Here is a 19366-nt window from a genome sequence, read left to right as displayed (position 1 = left end):
CGATGCGGCCTTGAATGAGGCCCCTAGCTCAGTTTCACACAAGGTCTCTTCAAGCGGAGATCCTGGCCAGGTGGGACAGACTCCCTCAGTCCTTGGATCTGAGTGTCTCTTTGAGTCGCCGGATCAGAATGGATCTTCTGTGGTGGCTCTAGTGCCCGGCTGTGTCAGAAGGAAAATCCGTCCGTCCGTTACTGTGGACAGTGATTACCACGGATGCCAGCCTGTCGGGCTGGGGTGGAGTCCTGGGCAACCTGTCTGCCCAGGGCACTTGGTCAGAGGAGGAATCCTTCCTTCCGATCAACATTTTGGAATTGAGAGCGATCAAACTCTGTCTCTTCCAGTGGTCGGACCGACTTCGGGGCCGTCCTGTTCGGGTACAGACAGACAATGCTTCCACGGTGGCTTACATCAACCACCAAGGGGGCACCAGGAGTGCCCGGGCGGCCCGGGAGGTGACTGACATTCTGTTTTGGGCCGAGACTCATGTCCCGGCGATCTCAGCAGTTCACATTCCGGGTGTGGAGAATTGGCAGGCCGACTATCTGAGCCGCCAGACCCATGACCAGGGGGAATGATCCCTGCACCCGGAGGTCTTCCAAATGCTGTGTGTGAAGTGGGGATCCCCGGACGTGGATCTGTTTGCGTCCCGGCTAAACCACAAGATGGGAAGGTTCGTGGCAAGAACACGCGATCCTCTGGCAGACACCTCGGATGCGTTGGTGGCCCCTTGGCATCAGTATCATCTGATGTATGCCTTTCCTCCGATTCAGTTGTTGTCCAGGTTCCTTTGCAGGTTAGCCTCGGAACCGCACTTGGTGATTCTGGTAGCGCCGGACTGGCCGCGCCGGTCCTGGTACGCCGACGTTGTTCACCTGCCAGTTTGCGCCTCCTTGGCGGCTGCCAATGCGGGAAGATCTACTGTCTCAGGGACCGATCTTCAATCCTGCTTTACAGTCACTGGCTTTAACGGCCTGGCTGTTGAGACCCAGGTCCTGAGAGACAGGGGTCTCTCCTCAGAGGTCATTCCTACTCTAATCAAGGCTAGGAAATCCTCTTCTGGTAAAATCTATTACCGTACCTGGAAAGCTTATTTCGCCTGGTGTGAGTCCAGGGGGTTCTCCCCTCGCTCGTACTCGGTGTCGAGAGTGTTGGCTTTTCTCCAGACTGATAAAGGGGCAGGTATCTGCACTGGCTATTCTTTTCCAACGCCCTGTGGCATCTCATTCCTTGATTCACACCTTTATTCAAGGTGTGCGACATTTGGCCCCTCCCAGGAGGGAGCCTTTGCCTCCATGGGACTTGAACTTAGTTCTGTCCGCGTTACAGTGTTCTCCCTTTGAAAACATCCGGGAGATATCGTTACCTATGCTGTCTAAGAAGGTTGCTTTTTTAGTGGCGATCACTTTGGCTCGCAGAGTGTCGGAGTTGGCGGCGTTGTCTTGCCGCTCTCCTTACTTGGTGATTCACAAGGATAAGGTGGTCTTGCAACCTCATTCCTCTTTTCTCCCTAAGGTGGTCTCCGAGTTCCACCTTAATGAGGACATTGTTTTGCCTTCGCTCTGTGCGAAGCAGAAGCATCCTAAGGAGGTTGCATTGCATTCCTTGGATGTTGTCCGGGCGATCAGGGTTTACCTGTCGTCCACTGAATCCTTTCGGAAATCGGATTCCCTCTTTGTCCTTCCTGAGGGACCTCGGAAGGGCGTGGCTGCGTCAGCAGCGACCATTGCCAAATGGATCAGACAAACCATTGAAGAGGCCTATGCTTTGAAAGAACGGGTTCCACCCTTCCCTGTTAGGGCACACTCTACCAGATCTTTGAGTACGTCCTGGGCCTACTGGCATCGAGCCTCGGTGGCCCAGGTGTGCAAGGCTGTGACTTGGTCGTCGGTGCACACCTTTTCCAAATTCTATAAGGTGGATGTTCTGGCATCAGCTGATGCCTCCTTTGGCCCAAAGTTCTCAGTGCGGCAGTGCCATTGGGGACCCTTGTTTTTTTGTAGGTCCCTGGCTGTTGGGGTGTTTATCCCCTGGATATTTGTTTTCCTGGGTTGTTGCTCCTGTTGAGCCTTTTCTATTGCCCAGAAGGTTCTCTTACTGTGCGTGTAAGGTTCCTTTCTCTGATGTGGGTACTGCGTTGCCTTTTCTACGGTTGCGTCTACCACCCCTCATGTCTACACTGCTTTGGGACATCCCAATAGTGATGACTTAGAGGAGGCGGCGACTGTCGGAGGACGTAAGAGAAAACTGAATTTTTGTAAAATCTTACCGTAAAATTCCCTTCTCTGAGTCCTCCGACAGTTGCCGCCCCGCCCCTCTTTTTGGGTTTTTTTCTTGTTCACCTACTGCTATTCTACCAAACTGAGTTGGGAGGGATCAATGCAGGGGGTTATTGACCAGTGGGACAGCCCCCATGGGTGTGTCTATGCTAAATGCTTTGTTCTTTTGCCTAGCTACTCCTGCGGAGCGGAAGTCAATACCCAATAGTGATGACTTAGAGGAGGCGGCGACTGTCCGAGGACTCAGAGAAAGGAATTTTACGGTAAGATTTTACAAAAATTCCGTTTTTCTCTGTCCCTATTCGGTCTAAACAAAGTAAAACATTTCTGCTTTTTAACATATTGCATTGCATTTTCATAGTGGGTTTTACTAAGGTTTTACAGCTGATGTACAAAATAGTACACATTCTGTTAAGCTGTGTTTTTTGCCATGCATTCAAATTGACTCTAATGGAGCAATAAAAAAAAAAGTACAAGCTTAAAGCAGAACTAAACCCTCCTATCCTTTACAGCCAATGAAGCTTCCGCCTTAGCCTCTGATCCGCAGTTGCCATGGTGCTGCACTTGTGATCCGTTATGGCAGCTACCATTTGATAGCTTGAGAGTTTGGTTGAGAGCACAAGAAACTGTGTCTGTTATCATTTACGGAATGCCTTGTATGCTACTGTTTTGGGAAACCATTAAATCGATGGGTTTGGTTTTACTATCATCCGGGCTACAGTGCTAGAGATGGCAGACGTTACTAATCACAATCCATGACATACAGATAACTGATAAATTGAACCCCCCACAAATTTTTACATGAGACAAGGTAATAAAAATACAGAACTGTGAGCAAAGAAGGTAATTCTAGAAAAATATTAGAACAAAAACAGTGCATTTACTGGAAACACTCCAAAGTTTACCTTATAGGCAATTGAAATTGTAAAGAAAACAGTTGTGATGCTTTTGAGCTTTCCATTGGGTTCTGTTGTGGGATTAGAGTGTAACTCCACTTTTGTTTGGAAAAAAAACTTTCACCTCTGGGTTATCAATGTACATTGCAAGGATTTTAACAAACATTGTTTCAGATTTCTACTGCCTTTTGTTATACTGAAGAAATTGCGGTTTGTGTCCATGTGCAAACTGGATATGTATAGGAGTGGGTTTACCATAATCTGTCCGCTGCTGCACCTGCAGGGCTCTAATGAGAAAGTGGCAGGGTCTGCATCTTTTTGACATTATTTCCCTTTGGGAGTATTGCACGGGATGCTCAAAATCTGATTTGTATCTTAGTGCAGAATGCCTCCAGGTAGTCATATTGCATTGCATTTTACAGAAAATTACAGCGCTGCAGATTAAAAAGGAAACGAGGCAGATCCCGATTCTGTCATTAGGGAAGGCAATCTTGTGTCTTCCCCTAGTAAAAGCACCTCCCAAACTGTTACAAAACACTGGCTAGGCACACAGTTAACCCTTTAATCACCACTGATGTTTACCCCCCTTCCCTGCCAGTGTCATTAGTACAGTGACGGTGCATATTTTTAGCACTGTATTAGTGTCACTGGTCCCCAAATATAAAAATGTTGCAGCCCCACTATAAGTCGCTCTATCGCCACCATTACTAGTAAAAAAAATATCCCATAGTTGGTAGACACGATAACTTTTGCGCAAACCTAGCAACATACGCTAATTGGTATTTTTTTTTACCAAAAATATGTAGCAGAATACATACTGCTCTCAATTGATGAAGAAATTGGATTTCTACATTTTATTTTTTTTTTAATTGGATATGTTTTATAGCAGAAAGTAAAAATTATTATTTTTTTTTTTTACAAAATGGTTGAATATTTTGGTTTATAGCGCAAAAACTAAAAACTGCAGAGGTGATCAAATACCACCAAAATAAAGCTCTATTTGTGGGGAATAAAAATGACATAAATGTGTTGTTTGTTTGGGTACAGCGTCGCAGGACCGTACAATTGGCAGTTAAAGTAACGAAGTGGCGTATTGCAAAAAATGGCCTGGTCATGAAGGGGGGTAAATCTTCCAGAGGCCAAATGGATATTGTATTCTGACAGCGACTCCCTATGCTATCAGAATACATTGATCAGCAACTGCAGCTAATTGGCTACAGCTGCTGATCGAGAAAATCTTTCCAACATATTCCTTCAACAGAAATTGATCAAACTATCAACTTCCATCGAGCGGGGTTGGCCACACACTGATTGAGACTCAACCAGTCCCTGCTAAACCGGCCAAATTTAGATCAGTCTATGGACAGATTTACTCTCAGCCAGCACGCTGCCTCTTTTAAAAGGAATTACTGTAATCATGTTTAAAAGCTCAGTGTTTTTTTGTACTCACAGGCAAAGGCCTCGAAATATTTCAAAAAGGGTCCAGAAGAACAGGGCAGAGCTGCGGATGTGGATGAAGAATAAGCAAAGGGAGCGCTTGGCTGAATACAGGAAGAAATTGGAAGAACTGAGAGAAAGAGAACACACACCCTTCCAGCCGCACCACCATGCTGTACGTGAATTATGATTTTCACTTGTTGCTCTACTCTACTTCTGTTTCTGGTGACCTAAGGAGGAGTAATTACTATGTCTCTTCCGCTGATGAAGGATCGCAGTTTTTCACTGCCTGGCAGAGAAGGCTGGTGTTATATAAGCAGCCCTAGGCTAGCTCACATCACATGTAGGGGTTGATTTACTAAAGGCAAATATACTGTGCACTGCAAGTGCAGTTGCTCTAGATCTGAGGGGAACTTCTGCTGATTTCAATCATCCAATCATGTACAAGCAAAAATGCTGTTTCTCTTTCGTTCATTGACGGACGCAGCTCCTCATCTTCTTGACTACGTGGGTTATGCTGCCCCCTACAGGAGTAAGACACTAGGCAGGAAAAAACTTGACTACACCTATGGGGCAGTTCCAGGGGGTATACTCCCACTCTCTGCTATAGGTACTCAGTTTTTTTTCTGTCTTGTCAGGAGTAAGGACCTAGTTCCTTGCTGGGATCTCTGGTCCTGGCCTTTTTTTTTTTTCTTTTTGAATGGAATCTTTTTGCTCTTTTTATTATTGTATTCCTGTGAGAATCCGGTGCCGAACAGGGCGACACACTGTATAACCTAGATCCAGAGGGCCTCCCCAGTCTGGCCAGCAAACACGTGCAGACCGCAGCTCTGCGCTAAGTCAGCCGCATCATAGCCCCACTGGCCTGCGAGTTAAACGTCTTGTGAGGGCGCATATGAACTGGCCTTGGCCTGAGTCGCAGTGTTTCCTCCTGGCCGACAGCACCCACATTACGATGGAGCTGTGGTCTGTCCGGAGCAGTGCCCACCCTATTCCTGGTGTGGTAAGTAGCTGTTCTCCCTCTACCCCTGGACGTTTCTGGGGTGGACATGGGCCCCTCCCTGGGATGGTGAGACCCCCGGGCTCCCCTCCCTCCCAGTCAGCGTTCCCCCCATACTCAGTGGTCTTCTGCCCACCCTCCCCTGGGGTGGACAGACCTTTTCTCTTTCGTTCATTGACGGACACAGCTCATCTTTTTAACCATATGGTTATACTGCCCCCTACAGAATTAGGAGACAAGGCAGAGAAAAAGCTTGAACATGCCTATTGGGCAGTCCCTGGGGGTATACTCCCACTTCCTGCTATAGGTATTCATTTTTTTTCTGCCTAGTCAGGAGTAAGGATCTAGTTCCTTGCTGGGATCTCTGGTCCTGGCAATTTTTTTGTTTTTACATGGAATTTTTTCCTCTTTTTATTATTTTGTTCCTGTGAGAGCTACAATCAAGTGCCGGACTGGGCGACAAACTAGATAGTATAGATCCTTAGGGTCCCCCCAGTCCAGCCAGCGAGCGCATGAAGACCTCAGCTCCGCGCTAGGTTGGCTGCGACACAGCCCCGCGGGGGCTGGCCTGAGAGTTAAATATCTCGGGATGGTTGGACCCCCGGGTTCCCATATCCCCCCCCCCCCAGTCCCTCTAAACTTTTGGTCACTGTGGTCTTTTGCCCCCCCCCCCCCCCCCCCCGGGTGAGGTTATGAGCTGGCTGTTGCTACATGCGCTCTTATAAAGGGGGCTGGTTGAAGTTGCTGCTGACCTGGTTTTCCTGGGGCACAACAGGGGTTGAGCAGGGTTCCCTGCCACACGGGGGGTTGGTGACTAGGGAAGGGATGTCCTCTGGGCTCCCTGCCGCGGTTGTTGGGCTGGGGAAGCAGATGTTTTAACATCTGCGGGTACACGCCTTATGCAGCTGGATCCTGCCAAAAATTTAGGCCGCAGCTTTGGTGCTGCCGTTGCGGGGTGTGTGTAGCTGAAGCCCCCTCATTCTTCTTTTGGGCACCTGCCGGGCTGAGGATCCATGCAATTGGGGCTGGACCACTACAAAAATTTAGGCCGCGGCTTGTGGCCTGCTAGGCCATATGGTCAGCTTGGCACCTTCCTTGGAAGGGATAGTGCTGTGGGGGCGCTTAATTTTTTTAATGACAGCCTTGCCACCATTATTGTGTGGGACAACTGCCCTGTTTTAGTGAGAGTACCCTGCCTGCACTTCCGGGTCACGGCGGGCGGCCCCTTTTAAGGGGATTATGTCCTCTCTGGAGGGCAAACCCTTGTTTTTTTTTTTTTTTTGCGGGGTCTGATAGGTGGTCCATTGTGGGCCCTTAGCTGGCATCCCCTTTGCGGGATCCCAGTTGGCGGCCTCCACTGATTATGTTTTACGGGGTGAGCTTAGTATATAGCGACCCTACTGGGTCTGCATCCACGCTCAGGTAGTGAGGATGATTCTTCTGCTCCTCTAGCTGCATTTATATAGGCGTTGGTGGATGCACTGGGGACCCTCTTTTTCGGGTCACAAGCGACTTTTTCGTCCCTCGGGGCCTCAAGACAAGGGATCCAAACCCTTTTGGGCCTCTGCTGGGGGTTCCAAAATATCTTGGCCGGGCAAACCACGAGCAGGTGCTGCCAGACCTGTGGACAAAAATTCCTCCGCATCAAGGGGCGCCCTCACCTGTATCTGGGGTGGGGGGATGTCTTCACTGCTTTATGGATCTGTGGATCTCCCTTATCCAGGACAATAAGTCCATGAAGTTGTTTGCTTCGGCTACAAGATCGAGTTTCGATCAGCTCTTCTGGAAAGGTTCTTCCCTTCCAACCTGCACTTATCCCCAGATCGCTTAAAGGATCTCTAGGGGGTGGTGCAAGATTTGTTACTTCAAGTTGATTGTTCTGGCTCGAAAGTCAGAACACTTTCAAGGTTTTTACTCAAATCTGTTTACAGTTCCCAGGAAGGAGGGCAAGGTGGGCCCAATACTGGACCTCAAGGCGCTAAACCTCTTTGTGTGGGTACAGAAGTTCCACATGGAGTCCATGCGCATGGTGGTGGCGTCCCTACATTAGGGGGATTTCCTCGCCTCCATAGACATCAAGCTTCACATCCCAATATGTGTTGCCCATCAGCGTTTCCCCCGCTTTGCCGTGGGCGAGGAGCATTATCAATTCATGGTGTTACCCTTTGGTTTGACTTCCGCTCCTTAGGTTTTCTCAAAAGTGTTGTCCCCGGTTCTAGCATTACTGCGTCAGCAGGTGATCACAGTACTGGGGTACCTGGATGATCTGCTTTTTTGAGCAGAGTCTTTGTCCGCCTTGTTGGACAACTTGGGGATTACTATGCAAACGCTGAGGGTGTTTGGTTGGGTTCTGAATCTTCAGAAGTCTGCCCTGGTTCCGTCCACAAGCCTAGTCTATCTGGGTCTGACTCTGGACTCGTTCTCAGCCAGAGTTTCTTCCTCGGGAGAATCACCAAAAGTTACAGGAGGCAATTCGGCTTTTACTGACCAGCAGACGGTCGTTTCTTCGGTCTTGCATGCACCTGTCCGGGTGGGGAGGCGTCTTCGGAACAGATTGTGCTCAGGGCGTCTGGTCTCAGGAAGAGTCCAGACTACCGATCAATGTACTAGAGCTCCGAGCGATCACACTTTGTCTGGATCATTGGACAAGTCGTCTCCAGGTGTGTCTGGTGCTGATTCAGTCGGACAATGCCACAGCTGTGTCCTATGTCAATCACCAAGGGGGCACAAGAAGTGTCCTGGCGGCTCGGGAAGTAGCCGGCATTCTAAGGTGGGCAGAAAGATTAGTTCAGCCTTCTCTGCTGTGCACTTTCCAGAGGTGAAAAATTGGCAAGCGGACTATCTCAGTCAACAGGCGTTAGACCAGGGTGAATGGTCACTTCATCCGGAGGTGTTTCATCAATTGTGTCTCTGGTGGGGTACTCTGGAGGTGGATCTGTTGGCCTGTCGCCTCAACAGGAAGGTTTAGAGGTTTGTGGCACGGTCTCGGGATCCTCTAGCTGTTGCTACAGATGCTTTAGTGGCTCCTTGGAGTCAGTATCGTCTGATTTACGCCTTTCCTCCTCTCCAGCTTCTGCTGAGACTACTACGCCGGGTCAAGGCAGAAGAGATTCCGGTCATCCTAGTGGTTCCAGACTGGCCTCGCCGGTCTTGGTACGCCAATCTGGTATGGCTGGTGCCTAAGCGTTTTCGCTAGGCGGTATCCCTTTGAAGAATCCATGTTTAAAAAAAGGGGACAACCCCACCTGTGGTAGATTCTCAGGTTTTCAGGCTGAATAACTCCACTTTACTCCAGTGGAGGAGTTTCTGGCTTTTAAAGACCCCTTTGATGGCTGAGCTGAGACTTTGGTCCGCCACATGTTTCCTGTGGCCGTTTCGGTCCTTAGGCCGGTGTTCACCATAGCATTGGTGTCCCAGGCTTTAATGGAGTAGGCAAATCTTTTGCGCCAGGATCTAGAGGGGGAACAACTTGCTTGATGTGAAGTCTATTGAAGGAATATTAAACATGTAGTTTGGTTTTATTCTGTTTTGCTCTTGTAGTAAACCTAAGTGTTTGTTCCTTTCAGAACACTTCAGTTTCTTCTAAAGCAATATGGCAAACCCAGAAATTGAAAAATGAGAAAGACCGGTAAGTCAGGACTTCATTTACTCTATAATATAATAAAAATAAGTCACCTTAGTACCACATCCGTGAATACAAAATCCCGTAAGAAAAAATATTTTCTTTGCCGAGTTCAATAGAATATATGGATCAGCATTGATCCACATATTCTTTTACACAAACATGTAAAAAAAATAAGTGTTTTAAATCATTTTTAATAAGTTATTGTCTCCATACGTACCCGTAAAGTCCGATTTTTAGAAAAATATTATTTTTCTTTGCAACGTCATTTACTCAGTAAGTTCATTTATATAAAGCTCTGACATCGACCCATGTGTCCCCTAGGTGCCAACAGTCTGATGTTCCTAGACATATCGACACACATTCTAAGATATGTTGAGGATAGTGTACCTCTTAAACCCAGGGCCCCAGATTTCAAGACAATAGTGCCACCCCTAAGCCATACTCCACTTTCTTGTTTGGTGTAGTCTGTGCTGCCTGAGCGCATTGCTTAGATCAGTGTTTCTCAACCTTTTTCCAGTTGGGATGCCTTTGAAAAGTGTTTTCAGTCTTGAGACACCCCTGTCCAAGGCTTGGTTCACGTTACTGTATGTATTGTTCCTGACACAAAGACAAATGCTCTGATGTTTAGGGGTGCCATTAATTCCTAAAAGTAGCCCACAAATTGGCAAATGTGGGCTGCTTTTGATGCGGCACAATTTAAAAAAAATGGTCAAGGACTTCTTTCCCTGTATTTCTGCAGGTAGAGTCAGGATTAAAAGTAACATACATATACACATGTAGCACCCTCCTAGGTAGGTGCTAGAAAAAAGCATATAGGTGGCCCTGTCTGCATATCAGGGGGGCCTACTCATTTAGTTAGCCTGTCACGTTTCCAGGTGTAACCTGTTGAGCCCTGCGGAGTCTCCCCACTGTTTCCAATGAGGGCTTATGGCTATCTCAGTTTGCCGCAATGCACCCTGGGATGAGTTATAAGTCTGAGGGGAGCATGTGACAGGGCGTTTTTGGCGGGAAGCAGAGTCCCAGGAGGAGGGTGACGGCTGTCTCTCCTCCTGTCAGCGAGTAAGGGTGTCCTGGGCAGTCGGCCTAGAGGACGATGGTTCAGCTGGGCTGCAGAGAGGGATGCAGAGTGCTGTGGACCGAGTGGAGCTGCTGGGCAGAAGTTTCGGGGAAAAACAGTGTCGTAAGTACTTGAAACCGCCCAGGGGTCTGCCTAGGAGAGGGGAACCACTCCAGAAGGTCAGAGGGATTCGGGAGCCAGCTAACCAGTAGAGGAAGGCTTAGAAAAGGGGGTGCCAGTGTCTAAGTCCTGAAGATAAGTGAGTGAAAGGGGGCACCGGTGTGGCCCTGAAGTGTTCAGCAGCGCAGTAGTAGTACAAGTAGCTACCTCAGCAGGAGTGCTTAAGGGAGCCCAAGGAGGACTTCTTTATGCAAGAAAGCAGTCCAAAGTCAGTTTGGAGTTAACAGGCAGCAAGGCAGTGTTAACCAGCGTTGACCGGCATCTAGCCAGCGTCAAGTCAGCGCCACTCGGCATTTTTCAGTTGTCCCTAGCAATTTGTGCATAGTTGAGCCAAAGGAATATCCTACTTATTCCCTTCTCCCATCCAAGTTCTCACTAAATACAAAAACCCAAAGATACTGGACTGGTCATTGTCTCAGTGCTCACACTTGGAGAACATGCTTAAATGTGCTGTTGTTGCTAGTGGTAATCCAGGCGGACCCATATCCAGCAAAACGGCTGGGAATCCTGCTACACACGCATACAGACACATGTATAAATGCACACATATACACACACTAAGTACACACATGTACACACACAAAATACACACATGTACACACACAAAATACACACATGTACACACACAAAGCACACACATAGGTACAGAAATACAGACACGTACACACACATATGTATACACACATACATATACACACAGACACACACACATGTATACACACATACACACACACACGTAAAAAAAGCCCTTTTAAATGTTTTAGCACAGTACCTTTCCTCATTCAGCTGGTTACTGCACTGTAGGGGAAAGCGGAGAGCACAAAAGACTCCCCCCTCCCTTTTCTTTTACTTTGCTGAGGCTGACAGAGCTCCCTCACAGTGCCGATGTGCAGTTCGGTAGGTGATCGGGAGATCAGGCTCATCTGACAGCCCTTCTCTCCCATGATCCCGCAGCACACCTGAGGACCTCTGGTGGCACACCATTGTGCCGTGGCACACTGGTTGAGAAAGGCTAGCTTAGATGGTAGAATAAAGAAATCTGCCTCATCAGCGCACATCAGTTAAGGAGAAAAAATACCGGTTTGCAATTTTTTTTTAACAAGCTATGAAAAACATTTTTTTTTTTTTAATTTTCAGCCTTTTTTCGTTTATTTAGCAAAAAATTAAAAAACCCAGTGGTGAGTAAATAACACCAAACAAAAGCTCTTATTTGTGTGAAAAAAATGATAAAAAATTTTATATGGGTACAGTGTTGCATGAATGCCCAATTGTCATTCAAAGTGTGACAGCGCTGAAAGCTGAAAATTGGCCTGGGCAGGAATGGGGGTAAAAGTGCCCCTTATCGAGGTGGTTAAGGGATCAGGAAGGAAATATTTCCCTGTTGGAGTAAATTGGGCCATGATTTATTGATAGGTTATTTTGCCTCCCTCTGGGTGAACTGTAGGTTTAGGGTTCTGTGGATGCAGGCTTTTTTTAATTTTTTATTTTTTTGTCAGTTGAGCTTGATAACATGGATGTATTTTTTTTTTTTTTACCTAACTATGTAACTACAAACATACCCTCAATGTGAAATCTGCTTCAAGTTTATTGGCAAATGTTTTACAGATCTTCGTGAAACTGTTCCTGTTAGCTGTCCCAAATACACAAAATTCCCTTAAAGCAATTTTCACTAATTACGCACAAAATCTCCCTGTGTACGCTGTAGCCTTGTATGCGTCTAATCCACACGGTAGCTGTAGACACTCTGAGAATGTCAGCAGTGTTCTCTGTGTGTTTTCAGGATGCTTCTCTCCGAGCACCACAGTCACCGGATATCAGATGCTCTGAGTCTCATGCAGGAGATGGTATCGGCTGCCCCACAGATTCCAGTTAGAAGTACCAAACCCAGCAGGTCCCAGACAGCTCAGCCCTCCTCTACTGGGTGAGTTACTAGCAGCTCTTTTTAACCACTCTCTGCTTTTGCTTAATTTAAATTACAGAAACATGTAAAGGAGTATATTATATGATAGAAAGAAGTACTTTTCATTCAGATCATTCAATGTCTAAGGCCTTATTCCATGAGTGCTTTGAGCAAAAAGAACCCAGCAGGAGGAGGGATGGTTTATCTTCAAGTGTATAGTTTTCCTAATGCATGAGATATCTGTAAACCAGATTATACCAGCACATCTCATAGCTGTTATCATACAGTCCACTTTGGTGTTGTTTTGGTGTTGCAGATCTCGCCAAGCGGCTCACAGCTTGTCCACTTCCCATAATGAGAAAAGTCGGTCAAACTCCAGAACTGGTGTACTACAGCCAAGGTCCATCTCTTCTCCTTTACGGACACAGACCCGAGGTAAGAAGAAATGGGTTGTCAGGTGATGTGGTAGCATTACACAGGGCTGCCAAAGTATCTCTGAACTTAAAGTGTTATGAAAACCCACAACAGTAATATCAATATGTATATGCAGTAAAGCTTGCTTGTTATACTCACTGTGGAACCTAAGAGGTCATTCCTGCTCATTGTGCAAAAACGCTGTGTGATCCTGTCTTCTCTGATCCGCCCCTTCTTTCACTGTCCCTAATCCATCTCCTGATAGAACAGAGGCTAGGGGACAAGTTGCACATGCTCAGTTTGGTGTTTATTGCTAGAGAGTTTTTTTTTTTTTCTTTTTATCTTGGGAGAGTGCATGTGATCAGCACAGTTCCAATCAGCACTGTCCAGACAGCGGGTCAGGGGTTCTGCAGTTCTATAGGACAGTCAGAGTAGAATGAAAACTCCTCCTACAAGCTTTAACCAGACATTGATAGAAGTCACAAGACTGCTCTAACTGCTGATAAAAAAGGTATTTCTCTTTCGTTCATTGACAGACACAGCTCCTTAGGATTGTTGACCACTGAATTATACTGCCCCCTACAGGAGTAGAACACTAGGCAGAAAAAGAACCTGACTTTGCCTATGGGCAGTCCCATGAGGTATACTCCCCCCTCTCTGCTATAGTCAGGAGTATGGACCTAGTTTTCTGCTGGGATCTCTGGTCCTGGCAATTATTTCCCTTTAAAATGGCTTTTTTTCTCCTGTTTTTTTTCCTGCAAGATCTACAATCAACTGTCGGACCAGGCGATTGGCTGAATAATCTAGATCCAGTGGCCACCCCTGTGTGGGCAGCAAGCACGCACTGACCGCAGCTGTGCACTAGGTCGGCTGCGACAGGCCCCATCCTGGACGGGGGCGGCCAGCGAGTTAAACCTCTCGTGGGAACACATATAGTCTGCGTCACAGTGTTGCCTTGGCCGACAGCCCCCCCCCCCCCCCAGAGGTTCTGTCTTTGGAGTGTTACCCGCAAAACATTACATTGGACCAGTAAGTAGTTGGCCCTATCCCTCCTTCCTGGATGGTAAGTGGGGCACGGGTACTTCCCTCCCCCCGGTGAGATTGTGGACTGTTTTTTCCACATGCACTGTGTCCCCCTGGTCTGGGTATCAAGGGGGTGCACTGTCCCCCTCCTCCCTCGAGGTTGTTTGTGCTGGGGGGGGGGGAGTCTCCCTTGGGCTCACCTTTTCTGCTGTTAGGCCTGGGGAGCGGTTGACTGTGAGTCTTTCTGCAGGTCCACGCTCCACGCAGTCAGGCCCGCCGGTAATTGAGGAAGTGGATTTGTGGCCTACCGGCCGGACGCTTTGGGGGGCAGCCCTACTGAGGGCGCCTGAAACCGCCGCTCTCCGTGGTGAAAATATGCCCTCCCCTCTTGACGGCATTGCTGTTGAAAGTCGCTGGCAGCTGTAGCCGCCATTAGACTAAGGGCGCCCTTCCATGTTAGTGTTGTGGGGCCCTAGGGGGGATTCTGCCTGTGGGACTACCCTCATCAGAGAGGCACTGGCGGCGGGCAGTCCCCCTTTGGGGGGGGGGCATTGCGGCATCCTCTGCGGGAGATTGTGAGGACGATTCGCCCTGAAGAGGAATCGGCAGTAGGCGGCCCCCTCCTGGTTTCTCTGGTGTGCAGAACACTTCTTTCTGGCCCTCTCCACCATACATATGCCAGAAGTGGAAAAACTGTCAGGCAGGCTATCTTAGTCGGCAGGCGTTGGACCAAGGGGAGTGGTCCCTTCACCGGAACGTGTTTCATTAGATATGCTTTTGGTGGATCTGTTGGCGTCCTGGCTCAACAGAAAGGTACTGAGATTTTTGGCAAGGTCACGGGATCCTCTGGTGGGCGCCACAGAGACTCTGATGGCCCCATGGGGCCAGTATCATTTTGATCTACGCTCTTCCTCCTCTCTAGCTTTTGCCACAATTTTTACACCGGATCGAGGCCGAAAGGATTCCGGTTATTCTAGTGGCCCCGTACTGACCTCACTGGTCTTGGTTCGCAGACCTGGTGCGATGGGTCGCCGACATCCCTTGGATGCTGCCTTTCGGAGAGGATCTGCTGTCCCAAGGGCCGATCTTCCATCCTGCTCGCAGTCGCTGGCTTGGACGGCCTGGCTGTTAAAAGCCAGGTGCTGGGGGTTGGAGGTTTGCCTGGGTCGGTGTTCAAGGCTGGGCTAGTCTACCTCCAGGAAGTTCTACCATCGTACATGGGAAGCTTTCATTTCGTGGTAACTTGGTGTTCACCCTCGCTTTTTCTCGATGGCTCGGGTCTTGACCTTCCTTCACTGGGGGGTTGAGCAGAAATTGACCTTGAGTACCATCAAGGGCCAGGTGTCGGCCTTGCCAGGGTTCTTTCAACTGCCCCTGGCCATGCACTCCATGGTGTGTACCTTAATTCAAGGGGTTCGACATTTGACACCACCAGTGCGGTCTCCTCTACCGCCTTGGGATCTGATCTTGGTGCTTTCAGTCCTCCAGAAGTTTCCCTTTCAAAATATTTGGGAGATTTCCCTGCTTACGCTGTCCCAGAGGGTGGCCTTTTTGGTGGCTATCACCTCTGTTGCAGTGTGTCCGAATTGGTGGCGTTATCTTGTTGCAACTCTTACTTGGTGGTCCACAAAGATAAGGTGATTCTTCGCCCCTGTCTGTCATTCCTTCCTGAAGTAGTCTCTGATTTCCTTTTGAATGGAGACATTGTGTTGCCTTCCCTGTGTCCCAGGCCTAAACATCCTAAGGAAATTACATTGCATGCTCTGGATGTGGTTCGGGCGATTCGGGTGTACCTGGCAGCTACGGAGTCTTTTCGGAAGTCAGACTCCCTATTTGTGTTCACGTCTGCTTCTTTTGCAACCTTTTCAAGATGGGTCAGGCAGAGGGGGACTCAGGCCTATTCTGTCAAGGGTCAGGTTCCTCCTTCCCCTTTCATGGCACACTCTACTCAGGCGTTCAATGCTTCTTGGGCCTTCTGTCATCAGGCGTTAGTGACACAGGTTTGAAAGGCGGCCACTTGGTAGGCGGTACACACTTTCACAAAATTCTAAAAAGTGGATGTGTTGGCATCTGCAGATGCTTCCTTTGGCCGCAAGGTTTTGCAGGCTGCTGTTTCCCCCTCTGGGGAAGTATTGTTCAGATGGGCTCCAGTTGTTTTTTATTGAGTTCCTGTTACCTGGTTGGCTAATGTGTAGCCTTTTTTTTTTTTTTGCTGTTCCCACCCCTCATGTTTGGCACTGCTTTGGGACGTCCCAATGGTCAAGATTCCTAAGGAGCTGTGTCCGTCAATGAACGAACGAGAAAATGGGCCTTTTGACTTAAAATCCATTTCTCTGATGTTCATTGACGGACACAGCACCCTCCTCTCTATGGAGCTGTAATACTTCTGACACTGCTTGTAAAAAAATCGGAGTACCTATAGCAGAGAGGGGCAGTATACCTCCTGGGACTGCCCATAGGAATAGTCAAGCTATTTTTCTGCCTAGTGTCCTACTCCTGTAGGGGGCAGTATAACCCAATGGTCAAGAATCCTTAGGAGCTGTGTTCGTTCAATGAACATCAGAGAGATGGATTTTATGGTAAGTCAAAAACCCAATTTTAGCAGTTTATATTTACTAAAACATTTGCATTACCATGTTCTGTGTGCTGTGGAGACCAGATATAGTGAATGCAGGGTCCTGGGTTTAGTAACACTTTAAAGGATAAGTTCACCTTTAGTAACATGTTCTGCAGAAGCCTGAGATTGCACCCACAATCTGCTGATCGTGGGTGCAATGCTTTACAGGTTTTTATTAAACAAAAAAATAATAAATACAATTTTTTTTTTTACCTGGAGAAAAAAATGGCATTTATTTTTTATTTTTTTTAAAGAATTGTGACTTTTATCAGACTTTACTAGTTGTATGCTTGTTCCAGGTCAGTGACTCAAATTACTGAAGTGTGAGACAGCTAGGCAACTAGCATTTTCAGAATGAGGTGAGGAGTGATCATCTTCATATTGGTTTTCTTTGACGAAAAGCTACCAGGTCCACCAAAAGCCTAGAATTGTAAGGCTGACCATAGATTATACAATTATCTTGTATAATTTTCCTTTAGATTTGTCAAAACCATATAATATGAGGTCAAACCTAAACACTTTCAATTTGTATGCAGTCAGGGTGGCCCTTGCACTACATAGTTGAAGGAAATCTAAAGGAAATTGAATTGGAAAAATTGTATAGCCAGCTTTACATTACTGGTAAAGTGCAGACATGTGCAGAGGATATGTGCATTCTGATGCTTCACAGCATGTTAACCTAAATATGGGGCAAAATGTAACATTTTGCTAAAGCCAGAGTTAGCCTTGGGCTTGTTTCCACTTGTGTTGCCCTCTGAACAGCAATGCGTGTCTCAGCTGCTTATTTTTATGCACAATGCAAATACCTTCTTTATTTGTCCTGTTTACTATTATCATTGAAAGTGAAAGTAAAAGAAAATCACTAATATTGGGTTGTCCCCAGAAAAGTAAAAGAAGGGAAATCTTCCAATCAGAGCACTAGTTCTGGTGACCTGGGGGCCCCAAGGGAGTCCCTTAAAGTGATTGTAAATTGCTTTTTTTTTTTTCTGGAAGAATAACAAACATGTTATACTTACTGCTCTGTGCTGTTGGTTTTGCACAGAGAATCCCAGATCCTCCTCTTCTTGGGTCCCTCTTCGGCTCTCCTGGCCCCTTCCTCCCTTTGAGTGCCCCCACACAAGCAGTTTGCTATGGGGGAACCCGAGCCGAGGCTCATCTCCTTGTATCCATTCAGACAGGAGAGCCCCTTTCTCTCCTGATTGGCTAACTGACTTTGATTGACAGTAGCAGGAGCCACTGGTGTTGCTGCTGTGTCATAGCTAATGAGGAGGGGAGTCCCGGACGGCTGAGACAGTTGTGGACAGTGCTGGATCGAGATGGGGCTTGGGTAAGCATTAGGGGGGCTAAGGGGGGCTGCTGCACACAGAAGGTTTTTTCATCTTAATGCATTAAGATAAAAAAAACCTTCTAACTTTACAACCCCTTTAATTCGTAGGGATTTCCTATCCCTTCCTGTTTTAGCAATGGGACAGAAAGTAAAGGTAAATCTTCCCAATAGAACATAGATGGTAAAATAAAACCTGGTGAGGGTTATAACATCCCTTACTCTATCCAAAGTGAAAAAAAAAGTTTTGCCTATAGTCCTACTTTAAGCTAACATGGTGGCCGAACAGGGGGGTACACATGCTGCAGCTTTGCATGCTTTCAAGGTTAAAACCGGGGTTCTCGGGAGCCAACATATCATCTCCCAGCTGCCTGTCCACTGCCCTCTAAAAAATGATCCAGAGTGGATTGCTTTTCAGAGGGCAATGCAAGTGTAAAGCCATTAAATGCCACCAAAACTAAGCTCTATCTGATGGTATAAAATTAATTTGGGAACACTATTGCATGGCTGAGTAACTGTTAGTCAAACGTATCACCTAAAAATGGCCTGGACAAGGAGGGAAGTTTAACATATGCCAGTCTTCAAATGGTTGAAGTTGTTACTCAAAGGACCAGACAGCCAGGATCCCAGTATTGGAAGGAGACAAAGAATACGACAGCAGACCTTTCCTTCTGGAGAGGTTTGTTTCCTGGCTGACTTGCTTGGCTGGAGAACTGGCTGCTAACCTCAGCCATTGTTTACACTGTGTGATGCTGTGATTGATCACAATGATCACAGTGGACCATGCAATCACAGTGTATTGGTCATGCATGTACACCACATAAAAAATAAAGCAGACTCCTGCCCTGGGAAAGTAGTCATCCATCTGTTTATGTACAACAGGCGGATGGCAAGTAGTTAAAAAAAGACTATACCTAGAAAGCATGGAGGCTGCCATTGCTGAGCTCTCCTGAGAATACTAAGTTTTCTGGCTTGAATAATTATTTATTGGTCACTTACCTGAAACAAGTAACAACACATTGTCCTGACCTCACTACATCATCAGCTCTGCTCTCTGGAGAAGGGAAAACTACGATTGGCTTACTTGAATTCTGCTTCAAAGTAGGAACTTCCACCTGGTTTATTTTTGGGGTGCAATACTTAGACTCTAGCCACCTCTGAGTCAGGTTTTTTACACATAGACTCTGCTGAATACCAATTCTTCTGTCTGCTGAATGTTTTCACACAGGAACAGCAACATTTGTCCTTCCAAAGAGTGTGTCCGAACCCATACTCCGGCCCCGCAGTGTGCCTAGCTATGCTGTCAATAGAAGATACGGTAAGAGGATCATATTGCTACTTAGATTACGTATCTGGACACGTATAAAGGAAAGAAAAGTGTAAAACAATCAATGAGATTCCAGCTATAATTTTTTAATAGCAGTTAAAAAAAGCAACATAAAAGCAAGCAGTTGCTCTAGTACTTGTATGGGTAGTAAATAACCAGCACAGTGTTGTAGCGTGGACTAAAATTCATTCAATCACATTTACTTTTTTCATCCTTTCTGCAATTTCTAAATAATTAGCGGCAGTGTTGTTTATGTTCATATGTCTGATACTATAACATAATTCTGCATT

At 47.0% G+C, this 19366-nt stretch overlaps 1 protein-coding gene across 1 annotated transcript in view; it reads left to right on the top strand.

Annotated features, from left to right (window-relative positions):
- CPLANE1 (ciliogenesis and planar polarity effector complex subunit 1) overlaps positions 1 to 19366 on the top strand; it is a 383258-nt gene that overhangs the window by 340873 nt on the left and 23019 nt on the right. Inside the window, exons 48-52 of the mRNA XM_082255738.1 lie at positions 4625 to 4784; positions 9176 to 9237; positions 12252 to 12392; positions 12688 to 12806; positions 18978 to 19067. Coding sequence (XP_082111864.1) covers positions 4625 to 4784; positions 9176 to 9237; positions 12252 to 12392; positions 12688 to 12806; positions 18978 to 19067 — 572 coding nt within the window. The remainder of the gene's footprint in view (positions 1 to 4624; positions 4785 to 9175; positions 9238 to 12251; positions 12393 to 12687; positions 12807 to 18977; positions 19068 to 19366) is intronic.

Source organism: Pelophylax lessonae (genome assembly GCF_965119305.1).
Source record: "Pelophylax lessonae genome assembly, chromosome: 1".
Lineage (NCBI taxonomy): Eukaryota > Metazoa > Chordata > Amphibia > Anura > Ranidae > Pelophylax > Pelophylax lessonae.
This window is presented reverse-complemented; position numbering and strand designations above follow the sequence as displayed.